Source organism: Syngnathoides biaculeatus, chromosome 16 (genome assembly GCF_019802595.1).
Source record: "Syngnathoides biaculeatus isolate LvHL_M chromosome 16, ASM1980259v1, whole genome shotgun sequence".
In the NCBI taxonomy this organism is placed as follows: domain Eukaryota; kingdom Metazoa; phylum Chordata; class Actinopteri; order Syngnathiformes; family Syngnathidae; genus Syngnathoides; species Syngnathoides biaculeatus.
The window spans coordinates 20,853,011-20,874,747 of NC_084655.1; the positions used below are offsets into that span (position 1 = coordinate 20,853,011).

Sequence of the window (21,737 nt, forward strand, 5' to 3'; positions counted from 1 at the left end):
TACAAAATAATACTTTCTTGCAAAGTTACATGATCAAAACTAAAACCAAATGTCATTTTCTCCAAGGATTACTCCACTTAGTTTTAGAAAATAATCCATGGTTACATTAATTTTAAAACAAAATTGAAGTAATCATTTCAAAATCTTAAAAACAAACATGCGAAAACAAGTTTCAAAAGTAGGTTATAATATTACTAAAACTTAGCTTTTCTCTAAAGTAATATTCCCCCCCCCTACCCCACTAATTTACATCACATCTTTGTATTAAATTCTTGCCAGTACGCCATAATCAGTTTACATTGGTATAAATATCAAGCTTCAAATAACAACCAAAATATATTTTTAAACTAATTACTAATCACTTTTTTTGTACAAAATCCTATGAAATTTTTGTAAGATGATTAAGTGTGCCGTGTTTTTTTTTTTTTTATTTTTAATTTTTTAAATATTTACTCTGCATCACACGTAGGACGTGGATTGCCGTAAAAGTTTTAGTCTGAATGTCGGACAACAAGCGACGCCGAGCAGGACGCCTCCCCGTGGTCGTTTTTGGCTTTGCAGGTGTAAATGCCGGCGTCGCTCGGGCCCGCTTTAGCGACGATCAGCGTGCAGCGGCCATCTTCTTCGTACTCGATGCGGACGGCGGCCGACTCCTCCACGGGCTCCTCCCCCCGCAGCCACAGCACATCCGGGTCGGGATAGCCTAAATTCGACAATCCCAACTTATTTTTTTAATTCACCCAATTTTCACATTTTTGTTACAGTCAAAGAGAAATGGACCTTTCCGACCTGTCAGTCACTCGTATGATAATAGCCAATCAGATAGTCGCATTGTCTTAACCCCTGGCTTGACACGCCCCTCTCGCCGCATTGTCCCACAAGCAATGCTGGTTGTCAGTAGCGTGCGCTTGGAAAAGTTCATGTTACGAAGGAAATGGTCCTCAGATGCGCTTGGGGGACGTGCAATAATGATGAAAGCTATCCGGTTGATTCATTTTACAAAGTCTGTAACACAGTTGACAAAGTTTCTACGATGGATTAAGGCTTGTGGAATACCGCACATACAACTAAATGATGACAAAAGTAAAAGTACTCACCCTGCTTTATATGCGCTGTACATTTCCACTATTTTATCCAGTAGGATTACAATATGAAGTTTGTGAGGCGTCAACCATTTTTTGCATCGATCGCCGACGTTTCGCTGTAATTCCGACACTGTGTCCTTCTCCGTCCAAAATCTTAATTCCATGTACGTATCATTGTGTAAAATAGTTGAGACCTCTGTAGAAGTCTCGAGGACAAGTCTGACGCGTTTGGCAAAAAAATATCTGGAATATGCGATAATTTGATTTCAAACATGTTCTGTTCAATCGCCATTTTGGAAGCTTGTGGGACATTGCGAAGGGGGCGGAGTTTAAGATCGCCGTCGGAAAGGTCCATTGGTCCTGACGTCCTAAATTCCTGTTTTCCCAACAATTCCAATGAAGGGGCTTTTTTTTTTTTTTTTTTATAAATACAATCAACAAAATTTTAACAAACACAATTTACAATCTTTGAGACCCTCACACATCAACTTTCAGAAAAAAAGATGTAAAAAAAAAAACCAACAAAAACAGGTCACATCCTCTTGGCGTACCCCGACTTTTGCATACCCGTGAGGTGACAGTCGAGGTGGGCGCTGTCCCCGGCGGAGACCGTCTGGTCCTGCAGGGTCTTGGTGAAGCACGGGGGTCCCCGCATCTTGCGCTCCAACGCGAGCAAGGCGTCTTCCGTCTCTGGGGTCAGAGGGCACTCTGAGCCCGGGAAGGAAAGAAGCAAGGATGTGAAAGAGCAGATAAGAAAATACAAGTAATGACGCGTCACCTTCTGCGGGGCTGCTGGGACGTGAAGTGCTGTCCCCTTTTTTCAGTAAGGCCATTCTCTTCAGCGCCAACATGGCCTTGCCTGCTTTCTGTGAGGACGACACATTCTAAAAATTGACTTTTGAATGGATTATAACAAATACTCAGCGTGCCTGCACGTCGGTAAAGTGAAAAATGAAACAACCAAGTTCAGTAATTGCTGGCCTATACGCTGCAACTTGTTTTCACACACTTTCAACCCTGTGGCTTATGCAGGGACGCGACTAATTTGTCCATTTTTTTTTCCCAACGGTCGCAAGGGCGCACTCCAGTGGAAAAGGTAAGAGTGACGCAAGTGGAATATATGTGCGAGGAAGTGACTTTTACCGGTATTTTTTTTTCTGTTAGCGGTGCGCTAGCCTGTTGCTGCTGTGTTACTGCCGTGTCTCAGTGATTTTTACCAGTATGTTTTTTTTTTTAACTGGTCCCGTTAGCACCACGCTAGCATTAGCACTACACTAGAGTATGGCTGCTGTGTTACTGCCACGTCTCAGTGATTTAGGTATGTTTTCTTTTTTTTTTTTTAACCAGACCTGCTAGTGCTGTCCTACTGCGTTGCTAATGTGTAGCTGCCGCGGCTTTTTTAATTTTTTTTACCAGCCCAGTTTATGCTACCATGTCGTTGCTATGTTAAGCTAAGCTAAGGTATCAAAACTCTTTCTGTGTACCGTCTCTCTTTGTAAATATCTTGAGTTTCGATGTGGGCACTTGCGGCTTTTGCACAGGTGCGGCTTCTGTATGTACCAATTGGTGTTTCCTTTCCAAATGTACTGGGTGAGGCTTATAATCAGGTGCGCTCTGTAGGCCGGAAATGACGGTAAAATATTTTATCTGGCTGTTTCTGTTCTTGTTTTTGTTATGTGACAGTAGTGTTACGTTACGTGATAAACTCCCCACAAAACACAAAGGACCAAAGATGAGTTGAAAAGGGGTAAAGAATAAACATAAAAAGGAACAATGGAAAAAGAAAATTCTCCACAAAATGTCCAAACTGTGGGATCGTTTCACAAATAAAAGAAGCTCAAGTCCAATGTGCGTATTGCAAAGTACAACGGGCTCAAGTTACAGAACTGCATGTTTAATAATTTGATGTAGCGTAAAATCCCAAGTTAGAAAAATGTTTTACAATTCCTAGACAGGTGGTTGGGTTAGAGGAAGGAGGAGGGGGTGGCGACAGCCGCTAGTGCACTTTAACATTTACCTTCCATTTCTGGCTGGCGAGGTAGCGCTTCATCTTCTCTTTGGGAAGACGTTTGGCAGAGGCGGGAGCCGCCAAGTCGAACGCTGCCATCCACGCGTGAGCCAGGGCCTCTTCGCAGGACATGCGTCGCCTAGGAAACAGACCAATATTAGATACGCCCGCGTACCGTCCGAAGCGTCCGGCGCTCACCTGGGGTCTTTCTCGAGCAGAGAGCTGATGAAATGCTTGGCCTGGTCCGTGATGGCCTCGAAGCTCTCCTCGTCAAACTCCCAGTGGGCCGCCGTCACCAACGCCAGCGTGTCGGCGTCGCTGCTTCCCTGGAAGGGCGACTCGCCGCTGAGTCTGCAAGCGCACGGACGTAAAGCGCAGGGAGACGCAGATGGACGCATGTCGAAAGACAGCTTATGAAACTATGTGTGTCCACTTGGTGGCGAGAGCAAGTCAAGACAGCTCTGATGAAAGTTAACGCCACAGTGCAAAATTAGGGAGGAAAAAAAAACAAAAAGAAGAAGAGGAATTATTTTGAAGGGAATGAAAAAAAAAAACAATTGAAAGGGAACAATGAATAATTTTAAAAAGACAAAATAGAGAGAAAAATGAATAAAGAAATATGAATTAAAAGGGAAAAAGAAAACAAATAAAAGGAACGAGGGTAAAAATAATCTGAAAAGAATTAGAAAATGAGGGGAAAAAATGAGGAATTATAAAAAAAATAGGAAGGAAATTGCTGAAAGGTGAGAAAAAACAAGAAACAAAATGGAAAAATTTATATCGAGAGGGGGAAAAAACAGGAAGAATAAAGAAGAACTAGAAAATAATTTTTAAAAAGTGGAAAGAACAAAGAAAAGAAAAAAAACCAAATTGAAAAGAAAAAACATTTGAAAAAGTAATGAGAAAAAAAAAGGAAATTCGAATGCTCATACGGTTTTCAACACGGTAAAGGAATGCGATACATTTCGGATGCGTCCAAAGGTTGTTCGCTATCACTCCTCTCCACAAACGGCCCTTTCACGGGCAACTTTTGGCGACTCACAGTATGTAGCAGATGACGCCGATGCTCCACATGTCCGTGGCCAAGCACACCGGCTCGTAGTTGATCACCTCGGGGGCCACAAACTCCGCGGTCCCCTGCATCACCCGCAGATCAGTCTTGCCGTCTGTCAAACGTTAAAAAACGACACCTTGCAAAACGTACCTTTTGAATTGTTTGTACATTCATAGTTGGGTCTTTCTATTATTAGACAAACATGGATCTTTTGGATCTGCCTACTTTAAGACCTTGTGACGCCACGTGAGCACGTACCGAGCTGGGTGGCCAGTCCAAAGTCGATGATCTTGACGGCCGTGCCGGTGGTGTCGACGCACACGATATTCTCGGGTTTTAGGTCCAGGTGCACGATGCGCTGCCGATGCATGAAGGAGACGCCCTGCAGGATTTGCCGCATGTAACGCACGCTGGCCGGTTCCGTGTGCTCGAAACTGTCGTCCGCGATCCGTTCGAAGAGTTCCCCGCCTGCAATGCTGTAAATGTTTTGTAGACCATTCATTGAGCACCCGTTGAAAAAAAAATACACAGTATTTACATTTAAATATTTCAAGCTAATGTGAAGTGAATTGGATCATGCGGTTGGACCTGTTGACACGCTCATTGTTGTGTGTAAAACCAGTCCAAAAGGACTCACAACTCCATGACCATGACCATGTCTGGCTTGTGGTCGTAGGCAGCCAGGCAGCGGACCAGCTTGGGGTGGTGGAGCTTGTTCATCAGCTCGATCTCCTTGCGAGCCGCCTCCCTCTCCTTGGTGCGCCGACCTTTGTAGAACTTTCCGGCGCACACCCGGCCGCTCGTCCTGTGCTTCAGCTTGAACACCAGGCCGAACTTGCCCCTGAGAGAGCGGTGGACAAAAGCGTCGGGACACGTGTAGAGTACGTGAAGTAGGCGACAACTCTGCGTTAGGGGCACGGATGGAAGTGCCCCACCAGAGAGCGCGCATGCTTTGTGTAAAGTCCTAGCGCATATATTGTATTGCCCATGTGCTAGCGTGTTATTTAAGCTAGCAGTACCATTGATGACCCTCATGTGAAGACCATTTGTGCTGAACAATTTACCAAAGATTACAGGCGGTCCTCGGTCTACGACTGAGATCCGTTCCGAGAGTAGCGACTGAACTCGAATTTCGACTTCAGTCGGATTCCACCATCAAAGTCAGAATTTACATCAAAATACTTTGTATAAAAAGCAAATACATTGAAATAAACAAGAGGATGTACTTAGCATTACTGCGGAAAAGGTGGATGGAGAAGAAGAAGGGGAGGCTGTGCTTAGCTATTGCGAAGGAACCCGATCCTCAGTCCTCTCCATCTAGAACCTTGTTTTGTGATCTTTGTATCCGACATAGGAACTGAACCCTTCACAAGCGCTATGATACGGGCTTTGTCTTTAATAATTGTCACCACGGTCGACCGATTGAAGCCTTGGCGGTGTTGCTGTCTCTCCTTTCTCCAATCTTTTTATGATCTTGACCTTCGTTTCCATGGTAATGGATTTTCTTTTGGCTGCAGAAGCGTTGCTAAAAGACACAGATTTCTTCTTTGGGGCGATAATGTCTAAAAAGGAGGGCGAAAAATGCAAAGATACAGATACGGAAAGACTCCCAGCGCACAAATACGGACAAGCATTAGCCAGACAAAATGGAGGTCGGGGGACGGGTGTTGTAAAGTCCAAAGGTCTTTGGTTGGGACTGTCTTAACCCGAGGACTCCCTTGTCGTTTTTTATGTAACACGCAGTCATGATTGTTGCTGTCTGCGGAGTCACCACAGTAAATAACCAAACAGAACACCAGTCTCTGCGCTCAGTGTTTTGCCACCACCTCGTGGCATCTCATGGTAGTTACAAACCAGATTTGGTGCGAATATCAATAACAGGAAGCAGAATTGCTGGTGGCAGAAATGAAGACGTTGAAGTTCTCGCTCGGACTGAGCAGGTTGGATGGGATTAGAAATGAGCTCATTAGTGGGACAGAACAAAGTTGGATGTTTTGGAGACTTCGATGGTTTGTACATGTCCAGAAGCGAGAGAGTGAGTATATCGGTAGAAAGGAAGATGCACAAAGATCAATTATTTGTGAATTTTCGCTAATGGGGGCAGTTCTCGTTCCTTATCCCCCACGACTAATAATTGTTGTTGTGGTGTCTCACTACTTTTGTCCTCATACTGTATGTCGACTGCAGCTAAAGAGTAGATCCGTGCCTGAACACGCTCACATCTTAATCTGGCCTCACTTGCAATGGCCCCGACCTCCTCATACACACGAACACGCTCGCTCACTCACTCGCTCACTCGCTCGCTCACTCACTCACTCACTCACTCACTCACTCCTCACTCACTCACTCACTCACTCACTCACTCACTCACTCACTCACTCACTCACTCACTCACTCACTCACTCACTCACTCACTCACTCACTCACTCACATGCCGAGCTTCTCCTGCACGTCGTAGTGGTCCGTGACTTTGTGCACAGAGTCGATAGCGACGAAGGCCTCCAGGACCCCCTCCTCCTCCTCCTCCTCCTCCTCCTCCTCCTCCTCTCCTCCTCCTCCTCCTCTCCTCCTCCTCCTCCTCCTCTTCCCGTCCTTCTTCTTCATGTGCTGGTTTGGAATCTGGCGGACAAGTCGCACAACAAAGTCTTCTCACAGTGGACATTGAATTTTTGTTGTTCAGTATTATGATATTTTTTTTTTTCTTCACTGATTCATGCTGAAAAAAAAATGTAACTTAACCCAGGGTGAATATTTTTTTGCCTTATTGAGATCAAAGTATCATAATAGGCCAGAATGAAGGAAATAACACTTCTTTTTTTGGTTATGGTTAAATTATATGATAACTTTACTCATTTATAATCTCGTCCCGAAAATGGGACGCTGCCCGCGAGAGGGTACTTGGGTTTTCTTAGTAGATCGTCCCAAAAACCAGAATCAGATTAAAGGGCTTAAATATTTTGATATACAGAAGGATAGAATGCGTGAAAATGTGAAGATGTCCCAAAAATGGGACGCTGCGCACGAATGGGTTAATTTCATTCATTTTGAGGGATGGAGGCACCGTATATAAATAGGATGTCCTAAATAACCACCCAGTATGTCATAAATATAATATTGTCATCTTTTAATTCCACGCAATTTTTTCATTTTCTCCTCTTTTTAAGGATTGTCGCAGCGAGGCTATAAATGATGCTCTTAAAGCATAAATATAGGGTAGACACACACAGACAGTTATGAAATCATATCAAAGGGCTCACCCATGTGGTCTACGGTGACCCCGGGCGATGCTGGTCCGGGCTCACTGACCCCCACTGCGTTGTAGGCCCTGACCCGGAAGCGGTACTCCTCCCGGGGCCGCAGGCCGCCGCACACCCTGTAGGACGTGCTCGCACACCGGGCCGCGAGCTCGCGCCACTCCCGGCCCTCGGGGCGGACCTCCACCGCGTAGCCCAGCACGGCGCTGCCCCCGTCGTAGCAGGGCCCCGACCAGGAGAGGACCAGGCTCCCGGGGGACACCGGTGAGACCAGGGGGCAGGAGGCGGGGGGTTGTGGCCTGTCTGGTGGGCAGGACGTCAAGTCTCAATGCTGCACTTTGTGGCGCGTCTGTATTTTGTGTTCATACCTATGACGGAGAGGGTGAGCGTGTGCTGAGCGGAACTCTTGCGGTCCTTGACCACCACAGTGTAGCGGCCCGTGTGCTGAGTTCCGGCCGAGGCCAGGACCAAAGTGGTGCTCTCGTTCGAGTTTTCTATCCACACGTCAGGACCGTCCGCAATCTGCGAGAAAAGCAAGCAAAATCTGTACATTGCGCACCTGGAATGGGCATAGCCAAGTCCTTCACCAGTTTATTTCTCAATTGAGATTTTTTTTGGGTAGAAAAAATCGTTTTTATTTGATTTAAAATGAGACTTATATAACATTCTACTTTTTAATTTTATATCTACTGCAATGGGCTGGCAACCAGTTCAGGTTGTACCCCGCTCTTGCCCGAAGATAGCTGGGATAGGCTCCAGCACTCCCCGTGACCCTTGTGAGGATAAGCGGTTCAGAAAATGAATGGATGGATAATTTTGTATCTAACTTTGTTTGCACCTAAAGCAAAAACATATTCCTATATTTAAATGCTAAAAACTCAATGAAAAGTGTCAAGCAATATAAAACAAAACAAATTGAATATATGTCATGTCATTATCCGAGCCGCTTATCCTTACAAGGGTTGCGGGACAGCCGGCGCCTATCCCAGCTAGCTTCGGGCGAAAGGCAGACTGCACCCTGAACCGGTCGCCCGTCAGTCGCAGGGGCGATATCGACACCATCACTGAGAGGGAATCGATCCCACGCTGCCCCACACCAAAGGCAAGGCGGGTGTACTGCGACATCATTATGTGACATCATTAAATATATGAATAAAAGTATATATGATATATAAATATATGGATAAAAGTAATTATATAAACTCATAAAACAATTACAGTAATAGTCACTTTTAAACTAAATCATTTTTATAACTTTTTTAAGTAGTATTTTCCCATTACTAGCGGACTTGATTCAATTTGACCGCGTTGTGTCGCGTAACATTTGACGTGGTTTTACGTCGCCGCAGCACCTGCGCTTTGTTCCGCATCCAGCAGGCCACCACGGGCGGGCTGCCGGCGAAGCGGCAGGTGACGCGCGCCGTTCGGCCCGCCGTCACCTCCACCAGCTGCGGCGGGTTCTCCAAGCGCAACGCCGGACCTGCCGCGAGCACAAAAACCCAACGCGTCAGGCGGCGCGCCCGTGTTTGGGGTGAGCGTGTAGAAAACCGCGGCGGCACTGTTGCATGGCGGATAAACAAAAATGAAAACTTCTTAATCGTGTATGGATGACATCAATACATATACAGACATTTTGGACAATCATCTATAATGCAGTTAACATCATTTTTTTTTCTTCCATTTTCACTTCCTGCCAAGGGCCACGTGTCTCGGTACTTTTACACGCTTTTATTACGGTACGCACCCTCCAATAAAATTCCTCGTGAAGCACAGAAGGAACCAGAACAAGTAACGACTAGAAAACAAAGTTTCTTACCCGTCCCTGAGTTGGCTCTCTTCTTCGGAATGACCTCTGCAAGGGAAAGACAGAAAGTTTTTGTTGAAACGGCGGCGAGAGGTTGAAGGCGGGATTTTCTAGCATGTACTTCCCTACATGGCACTTGTAATCTTTGGAATAATTTCCTGACATCTTTGAGTTGTGTGACAGCCGCACAAGCGGCGGAGATGATGCTTTTTCCTGTTTTTCTTCCCCCCCCCAAGACATTTCCTCAAGTGTCTATTTGAACAACCCCCGCTGGAGTTGCTCAAAATGAGCATAAAATCGCCGATTTTCAGGTTGCTACAACGGAAAACTCGCCTCAAAAGATGAATTTTGCTTCAAAATCCAGAGGGCTTTCCTGACAAAAGATGCCAACTTTAAATTAAATTGGAAACGTTTTGTGTCTTTCGGGCACGAGTCCTCGAGATTCTTTTTTGGCTGGACTCATGCTAGATGTGCCTTCCAAAATTCATGCTGAAACTGCCTTCAAGGGATGAATTTTTGAAACAATTCACAAGTGCACAAATGAAAAATGGCAAAGTCCCAGTCTTGAGATTTCTTTGTGGGTACACCGCGATCGAAGCGCCGACCAAATTGGATGTAATTCAGTCGAAATGGCTTTGGGGCCTGGATCGGCAAGCAATTCAGGAGGGCCCGGCAGAGCCAAAATGGCAACTTCAAACCAAAATGGCAGACTTCCCGATTTACTCAGGCATGTTTTTTTTAGTTTTTTGTTTTTTTTTTTTTAAAACAAACAAACATCTTAACCTCGTGGATAAGAGACCAGACTCTGCCGATCGGAGCCGGTACGCGAGGTGCCGTTGGACCCTTCCTGATCTTCCTGAGGTGGCCTCGCGTTACCCACAATGCACTTGTTTGCAGAAGCTCGATCCTGCACGCTGCAAATAGTTTCAAAGTCTGGAGGATCAGAAAATGACAAGACTTAATATTGTTGAGAAAACAAGTACTGGACTCGCCAGCGACCGTGTTCGTTCCGGGCCGCTCTCGTATCGGTTCCCGACCTCTGACGAAGACGGCAGCGCAACAGGAAGTCTTCCCCGCCGCGTTTTCCGCCATGCAGGTGTATGCGCCGGCATCCTCGGGCAGGCACTCGCGCACGACCAAGCTCACGTCGGCGCCGTCCAGGGCGGGGATGCCAAAACGGGCCACCTCACCTGCCAGTGGGGGACCAGCGAAGATGTTAGTCATCGCATAATCCAATTTCTAGATAAAGATAAAGTGAGAAATCCAATTAGCCACCGGTACGCTCTTCAGTCCTTGCCCCCCCCTTAAACTTCCTGACTTGTGATTCCCCCCCTCCCCCCCGGAAATCTCCTTTGGCACCCTAACACGAGTTCTCCCGTAGCATGTTGTTTGCCCATTCCTGTGGATGTTGTGCGCTTTGCTAAAATGACAACAAAATGTGGCTTTCCGTGGATTACGGATCATTACACGATCTGGCCCCTTCCTCAATGACTCTTTCTCAGCCCTTTGAAAAGCTCAAATGAATTGTTTCGTATAAAACTTTCACAGGATTCTATTTTCAATTCTGTGTTCCGTTTCTTTGAATTTTGACAGGCGGTGCTTCGTGTCCATCCTCACCGTTGTGCAACCACGTGACTTTGATGGGTCGACTCCCCGAGAGGACGCCGCTCAGGGTGATGTCGTCGCCTTCGTCCACGCAGCAGTCCCGCAGCGGCCGCACAAAGGCGGGCGGGTCGGCAGGCCGGTGCGAGGGGAGGACTCCTGCACAAGAGGTGAGGTCGTAAAATCTGCCACTTTACCGTATAAACCTGCAGATTATTCTAAATTGTGACCTGCTGCTGTATTGTCTTAAAACTCAGATAAAACCACAAACCTCGGCTCACTGTTTAGAATTTCAACAAATCTTTTGAAAAATTAAAATTCACCTGCAATATATAGAAAGATGCCGGACAACAAAACCGCACTCAATGTTGTGTGGGCTCCCTATTTATTGCCAGCCTTTTAAAAGAAGCTAATTATTAACCATTTATAAACCATTTACACACCAACCGCCAGCCACGTAGCTGAAAGAATTGCCGAAACGCTGCCAACAACAAGTGATGTCATGCACAACATTTGTGTTATGGTTGACCTTTTCAGCATGCTAGCGACAGGTTTGTGGGCGTTTTTCTCCCCTCTCGCACTTCCTAAGTAGCAGCAAGCGCTTTGACTCAACTTGTTGCTGCTTTGAGCAATCATAACATCGCTAAGAACGCTTCTAGAGAAGTCGCGCAGCCGTGTCGAGGACACGCACGGCGGGAATCCGGAAGGGGTGGTTCAACAGCAAAAAAGACAAAAAATGATTGTATTCATTGTAAGAATAACAGTGCCATGTGGTTTCTGTAATGCTGAGTGACTGTCCGGTATTTGTTAAATACATCTGAACTGTATTAAAAAAAAAATCTCATGTACTTAAAGTTTAAAAAAAAGTGCTATTGTCCACAGGTGATATGCAGTAATGGAATGATTCTGTCGTGTACCACTTGAGGGAGTCCGCGTGCCATTGGCGGCATTCGTAAAATACATTAAGAATCACCGCTCGATAGGGTTTAAGTCTGTAAATTGACCGTTCCGCTCATTGCCGTGAACAATATTTGATCTGTTGGATCACTGCTCTGTCTGAAATATGAAATGCATTTTCTATAGTTCGTAAATCAGGATTCGTTTAACTTGGCGTGTCTCAACATCTCACCCGTATTAAAAATAAAATAACAGGAAGACGGCAAAATTTGCCGCCCGCAATGTAGCGAAAGCGTCCGCGGACTGGTCTTCAGCAGGCAAATTGCTTTCGTTTTCTATACGGTTTAAATCTGGATTCGATTAATTTGGCCTGTCTTGACTTTACACGGATTGGATCATTGAACCGTATCATAAATATCTATATAATAGTAAGAAATTAAAAAAAAAAAAAAAAAAAAAACAGAATCATCTTGTGCTCATAAGTCCATTGAATTCTCTTGAACAGGTACAGGAATATGTTTTGGAAACTGACTTGTTCAAGTGTAAAATCTTCCAATAACTGACCTACCCGATTATGGATCATTGTCTACGACGGATCAATGAAATGAATCAATCATTTTAGTTTCATCTTTCTCGACAAAGGCCTACAAGCCACTTTGCGGACTTTTGCGTTCATTTCGCCGCTGCCTCAAACACGTGACGTCATCGAGGTGACGAACCAGCGCGTGCGCCGCACTCACCCGCATCTGCGCTCGGTCTGTCGGCGCTCCGGGGTCCGTTCCCAGGCTCCATGCGCATCTTGAAGGTGGACACGTAACGCCGCTGGCCCCCCGCGTCCACGCTCATGATGTCGTCGTCGTCGTCGTCCTCTTGTGGTCTGCTTGAATTTCGACGCTCATCCCCCCCTCCAGCCCCCCTGCGAGCAGACTTCCTGTCTTCTCTCAGCCGACGCGCGACAACACAAGGCCGGCTCGGGGCGCCCCCTCGCACCCTCCCTCGTGGATCCGGCCTGACTCCACCCTCACGCCCGCACCCGCCCTGCAGCTACCGCCAACCTGCCTGCCGCGAGGACCTTATCTGCGCTCCAAAGCCCTTTCGGCATATAAACAAGAGGTGGAGACTTATCTAGAGCCGGCCAGCCAAAGGTCTCATTGTGCTCGCTGTTTGTTTCCCCGTTTGCCGTCGCTCACTTATCGAACGCCGGAGCGCGTCGTTGACCCGTTGAAGGGGAGGGGGGGGGGGGGGTCACGGCCCACCTGCGGGGGACCGTAAACGCTGGGACTGGCTCGTAAATCCGACAGCGAGATGTGACGTCCCGATTTGTGACGACGTCCTACGCTTGCTGCAGAAGATTCCAACCCCATGCCCCCCTCCCCGTGGAGAACATCTGCCCTTCAGGGGGCATTTAGAGAATCTGACCCCCCCCCCCCCCCCATCTCACTGCCTTCCTGCTCAAATTCCACATCAGTGAGCTCACAAAAACTGCGAGGAGCTCCGATTCCCCAAATCAAACATTGACCAAAAAGCTGTCATTATACACACAAAGGCCGTCTTCATAATGGTATTTTTTTTTTTTGGGGGGGGTGGGGGGGGGGCAGAACAGGATCTCAAATCTGTGTTTAAAGTCAAATTTCCCTGAAGGGTCAACGCACTGGGGGTTCAAAACCGAATCAATTTGCAAAGAAGAAAAGCACGATGATGAGAGTTGGTTCAAACTCTGCTTTTGTGACATTTTCTTTTTGGTCGTTGCAAAAGCAGAAGAATGAATAATAATAACAATGCTTGATATCAAAGATACAAAATGTATGTGTGCTGCAGGATGTTGCCTCTTTTTGACTGGATTGTGATGTCATTTTCAGGCGAGGTAATTTCTCTTCAGCGGTGGCGTGACGGCAAAAGTATTTGACAGCTACAGACTTGCCTTACAATGCCATAAACGTCGCCGCCGTCATTTCGCCCGGTCGGCGTTGCATTGGAGATCGCCGTCGGGCCTTATTCGGGAGGACCACGCGCAAAATGCTGCTGACTGCGGTGGGCACGCTTTGAATGAGTTGTGACTCACAGCTGACGGTAAAACGCGCGCTCGACAAAAGCTGCGCACGCTCGCGCAACACAAAATACAACAAAAACATTTCAGGGGGAGATTCAATGCCAACTCTTTCCGATTCGCCGTGTTTGGCAATTTTATCGGCGGTGAGGAATTCAAAACTGAATTCAAATTGCGGTATGATGTAGATTGGGAAGCGAGCTCCAACAAAATAGCTCTGTGAATTTTTATTTTTAATTTTTTTTTTTTCATTGAGTGTTTTTGCAATTCACTCAAAATATTCAGAGATTTACATTTTAATTGTATGAGGTAAAATGGTGGATTATGATAATGACCTTTTGTCAAAGAAATTATAGAAGAAAAAAATGACTTTTAAATCTAAAATTGATATTTGTTAAAATAAAAAAAGCATCTTGAAAATAAAATGATTCTAGTCATATTGTAGCAATTTATCTTTCAGTAAAAAAATATGTTTTGTTGGAAAATATGAATTTGTTCCCACAAAATAAAAAGTGAAAATCCAGAAAATGTTTTGTTGCCCAAAAAGGCCATTTTTTCTTGGGAAAAAAATACAACTTTATCCTGCTGCTATTATGACTTTTTAATCTGAAAAAAAGGTGTGATATTCTCATCAAATTCAAATCACTTTTTTTTTCTTTAAAAAAAAGTATTTATTTTTGTGACATTAAAGCTTTCTTACTAGAGTAGAATATCCATCCATCTATTTTCTTTTGCCGCTTATCCTCACGAGGGTCGCGGGGGAGTGCTGGAGCCTATCCCAGTACACCCTGAACTGCTTGCCAGCCAATCGCAGGGCACCTAGAGACAAACAGACCCACTCAATCACACCTAGGGGCAATTTAGAGTGTCCAATTAATGTTGCATGTTTTTGGGATGTTGGAGGAAACCGGAGTGCCTGGAGAAAATCCACGCAGCCAAGGGGAGAACATGTAAACTCCACACACGCAGGGGCGGGATCGAACCTGGGTCCTCAGCACTGTGAGGCCAACGCTTTACCAGCTGAGCCCACCGTGCCACCTATACAATATTATATTATAGCAATTTATCTCGCGGTATTGTTTTTTCAATGAAAAAAATTGATGTTTTGTTGGAAAAATACAAATCTAAAAAATATTTTGTTGCCCAAAAATGCAATTATTTCCTGGAAAAAATACAACTTTATCCTACTGCTATTATGCCTTTTTAATCTAGAAAAAAAAGTGTGATATTCTCATTAAATTCCCATTTTTTTCTATTAAAAAGTATGACTTTATATTTTTAACATCAAAGCTTTCTTACGAGACAAGAAGACAGTATCTCGGTTGTTAACATAAACAGTGGTTAGTCTGTAAGCGACGTTTATTTGCACGACACTTTCCCGCGGTTAATAACATGACGGCAGATATTTATATTTGAATTTGCACTGTTTTCCTTGAGCAGAAAATTGCTTCAAAGTTTCAGCTGACGGTGATGTGAGGAGGTTCGTTCCCATGGTGGAGAGCCGTCACCTCTGACCACACACACAATAGAATCCGGGAGCATGTCCCCCCACCCCCCGCCTCCGGCAAGTGGGGTTTGGGGGGTAGGGAGGGTGGGGGGGGGGCTGATGGAATGCATGCGGGCGGTCTCTGGCGAAACAATGGCTGCGATGTGCAATCTTCCCACCTCAGCTGCTGCCGTGTCAACACCAAAGCGGCCACAAACGGAGGACCGAATTCTCTTGCGGGAAGCTCACACGCGGGGGAACTGCTTCGAATAAGACCCAGTTTCAAATGAGGGAACGCAGCAAGTCATCGCGTGCGAGGAACAAGATGACTATCGTTTTTCTTATCTGCACTTTTCTTTGAGGAAGCGGTTGCCGACAAAGTCCAGAAACAATGTGGTTAGCTCGGTTATCAAGCGGTCCATCGTTTCATGCCCACGAAAAAGCGGACTCTTCTCTGCCTTTTTGCGCGCTTTACCGCCAACGGGGCCTCACTCCTCCCCCTCTCGCGAGGAATCCTCAAAATGACGCCCGCTTGGGCGACAAAGCTTTGCCATTTCGCCCCGATGACCGAAATTGGGGCTTATTTGAATGACTTCCCGAGTGGGAGTTTGCAGTAGTACGAAGAAGTTACGAGGCTTGGAAATTGCCAGAAAATTGTAGCTTCCAACCGTTATAGCCGACTTCCTGTTCGATTCTGGCCACGGCTCTGTAAGACTCTTCATTGTGTGATGTTGTGATCGACCTTTCAACCCGCATTTGTGGGGATTAGCGTAACGGCTATTCACCCGAGCGCTACTGGATGAGAAACGGTTGCTTCAAGCCAACGTAGCTAACTTACTGTTCACTTTTGTGCAACGGTCCTTGAGACTTATCTCGGCATCTTTTTATGAAAGACACGCCCAGCAAATTTCGTGGAGGTTTGTGGAATTAGCAGCATGAATCCTTGAGACTTTTCCTGGTGGGCTATGATATGATATGATATATACCACGTGCGCGGCCAATTTTGTGCTGATCGGCGGAACTGGTGTTGGGGGCTCACGTATTTATTTGTTTCCACATTTTGGTGGGCGCTCCCGAGTGACAAATGACTTTCGAACCAAAATAGCCAGCTTCCTGTTCTCTTCTGGGCACACGTCCCGCTACGAGGGACATATCCTCCATATTTCATCTAGATCTGATTTTTTTTTTCTAACTTTCCGACGGGCGGAAAGGCACCACTGTACCGAGCGACATCAGGATACTGATACAAATCAGGACCCCTAAAATACATAATTTTTTGCCAGAATCCCTCAGGCATGTTGAGGCCCTCAAAAAGTGAAGACCAGAAGGTGTGCAATTGGGCCGCACTGCCCTCTAGTGTTTATTCACGTGCACCACAATCTTTTTTTTTAATCTTTTATTTCAGGACGTGGCAACCTTCCCAGTGCATAAAAATATTTACGTTTTGGGCCGTCTGTTAACGCAGGGGACGACTTCATGTGTCCCCGTCGTGGCCGCACTCAACTTTCAGCAGCGGCGTGACGAAGCTTGCGAAGGGTCGTGAAACTGTTGACCTTTGACCTCACGTCTGCGCGTCCCAGACGCTCAGAAACCTAATTTCGGCGAAGGGAGGCCTCCGGCTGCCATTAAAGTGGCTGAAACATTTTTTTTTTTTTTTTGTGGGGGACTAATTTGTGAAAAGAATGTTCAACCAAACCCGGAAAGAAAGAAAAAAAAAACTTTTAAACACATTTGACTGAATTCATATGATAATTTCATTTCATTTATAGAGATCAACTGAAATAATGGCAACTTTTATTTGTCAAAAATTATGAATGCTGCTGATGAAAAAGATTTTATTCCCATCAACACGTCTTAAATCACGTGACTCTAGTCTCAGTTTACCTGTATTTACTATCACATTTTTATCAAAGAATCTTTATTCTTGTGATTAGGATTTTTTTTTTCTCTCCAAGGAAACAGGATTTTGGAGTCTGAATGATGATTATTGACAATATTCTTATAATCTTGTGACTACATTGTCAGAAATAAGGCTTTTATCTGAAGTAGTACGAGTTTCTTCTCTTTGTATACACAATAATTTCTTTGCAACACGGTCGAAACTCGTTTATTGTTGCAGTAAATGCGTAACAACAGCAGATGGCGCTGTTCCCAATCACAACCGTGAGCCTAAGGACATCAGAGTAAACACACGGTCAAAAAAGAGTTGCACACAACTTGAAGCAGCACTTTTCCAAAGAGACTCTTATTTAGCAATCATTTCGTCACGCTGCCAATGTGTTTTAAATTGGCTTCAACTGCTATTCCTACTTTTGCATTTTGAGAGAAAAGAACCGTTCCTTTTACAGTTTTCAACCTCGCTACACTAAAGTATTGGGACACCCTTTTTTTAACCATTTAATTATGAATGCATCATTAGTTCCTATGAAACTTAACGCTCACAAATTTGACCAATTATTTTTCCAACTTTGTAGGAAGGAGCACAACGCGATGGGTGGTGAAAGGCGCTCGTACGTGCTCGGAGAAGCTTGGCGGGCAAAAGCAAGGCCGTCAAATCGAGTAAGATGTCGCAAATTCTACCTCGAGTCGGACTTTGGCGCACACGTTTGATTACCTCTTTTGTGGAAAATGTTTACGATGTTTCAAAAAATGATGTATGCGCTTTGGCGCTGCTGTTTTGGTTAGCATCTGAAGATAACTGCGACCCATTTGGTTTTGTCATGCGGGGAAAAGGGGGGGTGTCTAATTGAGGGAGGACGCTAACTCGTGATTGGGTTTTACACCCCGTTGATGAAGTCTTCTTCTTCTCTTCTTTTCCTTTCGGCTTGTCCCGTTAAGAGGTCGCCGCAGCGTGTCATCTTAGACGAACCCATATTTGTTTGGCACAGTTTTATGCCAGATGCCCGATTGTATTAAACGGCACGGTGTGACGAGAGGGTCGTGTCAGGAAAGTCATCTGGCGTCAAAACCGCCAAACAAATCAAGCGGTGATGAGGGAAGAGCTGAAACTCAAATTGTGATGAAAAGAAAGCAAAAACAAAACCAAAAATGTCACGTTGTGTCGGGTGGGGCACAATCCCCTCTTCCGCTTAATACCGAGCGTCCGCCCGCTCCGCACGTTTTGCCAGCGCCTGGACCTTCGCGGGCCCACATGGAAGCCATTACGGGAAATTACAGAGATCCTGCAGAGCTGAAGAGCCCCGCGCTTAACCGCTCGCTCATTCATCTTGGTCGAGCGCGAGGTCGCCGAGCGCGGCGCGGGCGAACGCGCGGAGTGAGGTCGCGCAGACGTAATGTTCACACACACACACAGTTGCACACCTTGCCCGAAGCCGTTCTTTCCCCTCTTGGCTGTGTCGGGACAAGGCTGCAGTGTGGCCCCCCCCCCCCCCCCCCCCCGTTGCCTTCTCCCTCCTCTCACTCCTGGACGGGGCCAGAGCTGTAAATTCCTCAGACAAGCCTGTTTGGAGGGCCTCCATTTAAACAACGGCTTGGGGAGTGTGGGGTTGGAGGTGGGGGGTGGAATGGGAGAAGGGGGGCACGCGCGCCAGAGAGGAGCCTACTCAATAAGTCATCATCAAAGCTTTCGGGCCCCCGCTGACGTTCATGGGAGAGAAATTATAGCAGCATACCGGATTACAGTATTTTGTGTTCGTGTGTGTCGGTGTGTGTTGGGTTGGGTTACCTCCTTGCATGTATAGGTGTACCAAAGGTGGCTCACATGGACCAATGGGAGTCCAGTTTACTGGGAAGCCAGTACGGGAATTCGTGTTGCAAATGTTACCACAACTACCGTAATTTCCGGCCTATAAACCGCAACTTTTTTCACACGCGTTCAACCCTGCGGTTTACGCGGCGATACGGCTAATTTGTGCATTTTTAACGGCCGCGAGGGGGCACTCGAGCGGAAAAGGTAAGAGTGAGACCGGTGGAATATATGTGCCGAGGAAGTGACTTTTACCGGTCCGGCCCTGTTAGCTCTGGCGTAGCATGTTACTGCTGTGTGTGTGATTTTTCTTTTTAACTGGCCCTGTTAGCGCGGCAGTGGCGCTAGCGTTAGCACAACGGCGGCACTAGCGTTAGCATGGTGGCGCTAGCGTTAAACTCTCTGTTTACCGTCTTTCTTTGTAAATATCTCGTGTTTGAATGTTGGCTTCAATGTGAGCATTTGTGGCTTTTACACAGCAACGGCCTACGTATGTACCAAATGGTATTTCCTTTACAAATGTACTGGGTGAGGCTTCCAGGTGCGCTCTGTAGGCCGGGAATTACGGTAGAATTCAAATGCAAGTACTGTTTGTTGATACTGTAATATTGTATATTTTTCGAGACAAAAGAAGGAAGATTTTTTTTTTCAATTTTTTTATGTGCCTACTTTTTAAAGGGGTAGATTACTGCTTTTTTGGGCCGGTTGGGGCGGACATTCTACATTACTCTCGTAGTATGATTTTTTTTTTATTTCTCAAATAAATAACTGATCATAAATTGTTTTTTGTGTAATATTACAAATTTATTCATGAAAACAATCGAATTAAAAATATTTTAGATTTTTTTTCTTTTTCTTTTTAATTGAATTAGATTTTTGTAAGCAATCTTTTGACTGTTTCCTTAATATCACATCTTAATTCAGGAAATAAAAATCTCCTTTTTAACTAAAATAAAATGTAAAGTTATTCTCGTAAATACTAACTTTTTCCCGAAACAATGTTTGAAAATTCTCAGGAAAAAAATACAACTTTTCATTCTCTGAACTGAACCTTTTACCTGGAAAAAACATAACATTTCATCTGATTTTATTGTCATATAATTCTAACATTTCTTTTTCTTGGAAAATGACTTTACTCATGTAATATTCCGACTTTCCCTAAAAATAACATGTCGCCGCGGCCTTCAACTTTTTCCCTGGCGTGATTTGTTTGGTTTGCTGCGTCGGCACGTTTCCAGCAACCAAAATCCTTCCCTAAATATCCCCCAACGATGGCATCTTGTTGTCTTTTTCGACCTGCTGAAAACAAACACGGCGTCACCGCAGAAGGCTTTCATTGCGCGGCGCTGCAACCGGTTGCCTCCTCGTTGCGTTCCGGTTTGCTACTGGAACTTTCGAGACATGTGTCGGCGCTGTGGTATCTGCTTGCACGTTTACCATTCCAGCGCCTGCACGCACGCACGCACACACAAAGGCTCCTCCCAATCAAGCCCATTATTATCCCAGGCATGCTCCGGGCTCCCAAAATATCTGTCAGGCAGCTGTCGGCACCTCGGCTTAGCAGCTGGAGGGTCTCTTGAAGTCGTCCTTCTTCTTCTTGCACGATAACATGCACAGCCTTCCCTTAAACAATCTGGGCCAGATACTTTTTCCGCCATTGGGAGACCGGACCCCCCCCCCCCCCGACCCCCCCCAGCAGCCCACCAGTGCAATAAAATAGCAGCCAAATGGTGTGCACGAGGCGTGAAAATGAGCCACCAGGAAAAGCAAAGTGGAGAAAGGAAGGCCGCGGTGAGCCCACTCCAATTATTATTAAAGCTCAGGCGTGACCCACATGTTGATCTCATTATCGAGACAATATGGCGGAAGACGCGTTGATGCTGATAACATCACCAGCTTGAAATGCGGTCAATTTCTTTTAGGCATACCTGCGCAAGTAGAACAGCTGATGCCAGACTCCGTTAAGACAAAGGATTTGAACTGAGCAATGTGTCTGGTTTTTGTTTTTTTTTTTTTTTTTTTTTTTTTTTTTTTTTTTAATGTGTTTTTTGCTGCCAGGAGTGCAAAAATGGAGCTGCACCATTTTGAGGAGCGATTTTAATAATTCGGCGACATTGTTTAGCTTCACGGGAGGGATGAACCGAGAAACTGCTCAGGTTGTGTAATGAAAAGTTCTCATTTTTGAGGCGTTGCGGTAAACGACGACAAGAACATTTGGAAACAACGACCACAATAACAAACGTGTCCCCCCCGTTCTGATTTGTGACAACTCTTCAGAACAACAACGCTCATTTTGCCATTTCCAAAACGCGGAAAGGTTTGACGATACTCGCACTGTTTGATACAACATATCCTTGCGAGCAATCCATTTTGTGTATTGAAAAATTAAAAAAAAAAAAAAAAAAAGAAAAGGAACAGACTTTGTTTTGAAAATGATACACTTGCGGCACTTGGCAAGGTGAAGCCGAGCATTCCTGAATTGATTTCTTTGAGGCAACAGCGAAAGTTACCGTAATTCCCGGCCTACAGAGCCACACCGAGTACATTTGTAAAGGAAATACCATTTGGTACATACATAGGCCACAGCTGTGTAAAAGCCGCAAGTACCCACGTTAAAACAAGAAATATTTATAAAGAAAGACGGTACACAGAAAGAGCTAGCACGGCGCTAATGCTAAAGCTAGCCCGTCGCCAATGCTAGAGGTAGCACTAACGCTAACAGACCTGGTTAAAATAAACCTTACTAGTAAATATCACTGAGTCACGCCAGTAACACAGCAGCAACATGCTAGCA

The 21,737-nt window shown here is 45.5% G+C and overlaps 1 protein-coding gene and 1 long non-coding RNA gene across 3 annotated transcripts; one reads left to right on the plus strand and one right to left on the minus strand.

The window, feature by feature from the left end:
• Positions 1 to 105: 105 nt before the first annotated feature.
• Positions 106 to 12,757, minus strand: mylk5 (myosin, light chain kinase 5). The gene is made up of 17 exons (XM_061845655.1): positions 12,445 to 12,757; positions 10,823 to 10,966; positions 10,243 to 10,395; positions 9,989 to 10,138; positions 9,218 to 9,253; positions 8,754 to 8,881; positions 7,770 to 7,923; positions 7,418 to 7,704; positions 6,579 to 6,682; positions 4,785 to 4,988; positions 4,406 to 4,623; positions 4,136 to 4,259; positions 3,292 to 3,444; positions 3,103 to 3,232; positions 1,864 to 1,951; positions 1,653 to 1,793; positions 106 to 703 (listed from the first exon to the last, which is right to left on the minus strand). The coding sequence occupies exons 1-17, from the start codon at positions 12,548 to 12,550 to the stop codon at positions 492 to 494; spliced, it is 2,532 nt and encodes an 843-aa protein (XP_061701639.1). The 5' UTR covers positions 12,551 to 12,757; the 3' UTR covers positions 106 to 491.
• LOC133514192 (uncharacterized) lies at positions 4,997 to 17,830 on the plus strand. Of its 2 annotated transcripts, none has more exons than XR_009798739.1 (3): positions 4,997 to 6,182; positions 10,799 to 10,977; positions 17,712 to 17,830. It is a non-coding gene; the product is annotated as an uncharacterized LOC133514192 (long non-coding RNA). The 2 variants fall into 2 exon arrangements; XR_009798738.1 differs by lacking the exon at positions 17,712 to 17,830 and adding an exon at positions 13,564 to 14,190.
• The last annotated feature ends 3,907 nt before the right edge of the window (positions 17,831 to 21,737 follow it).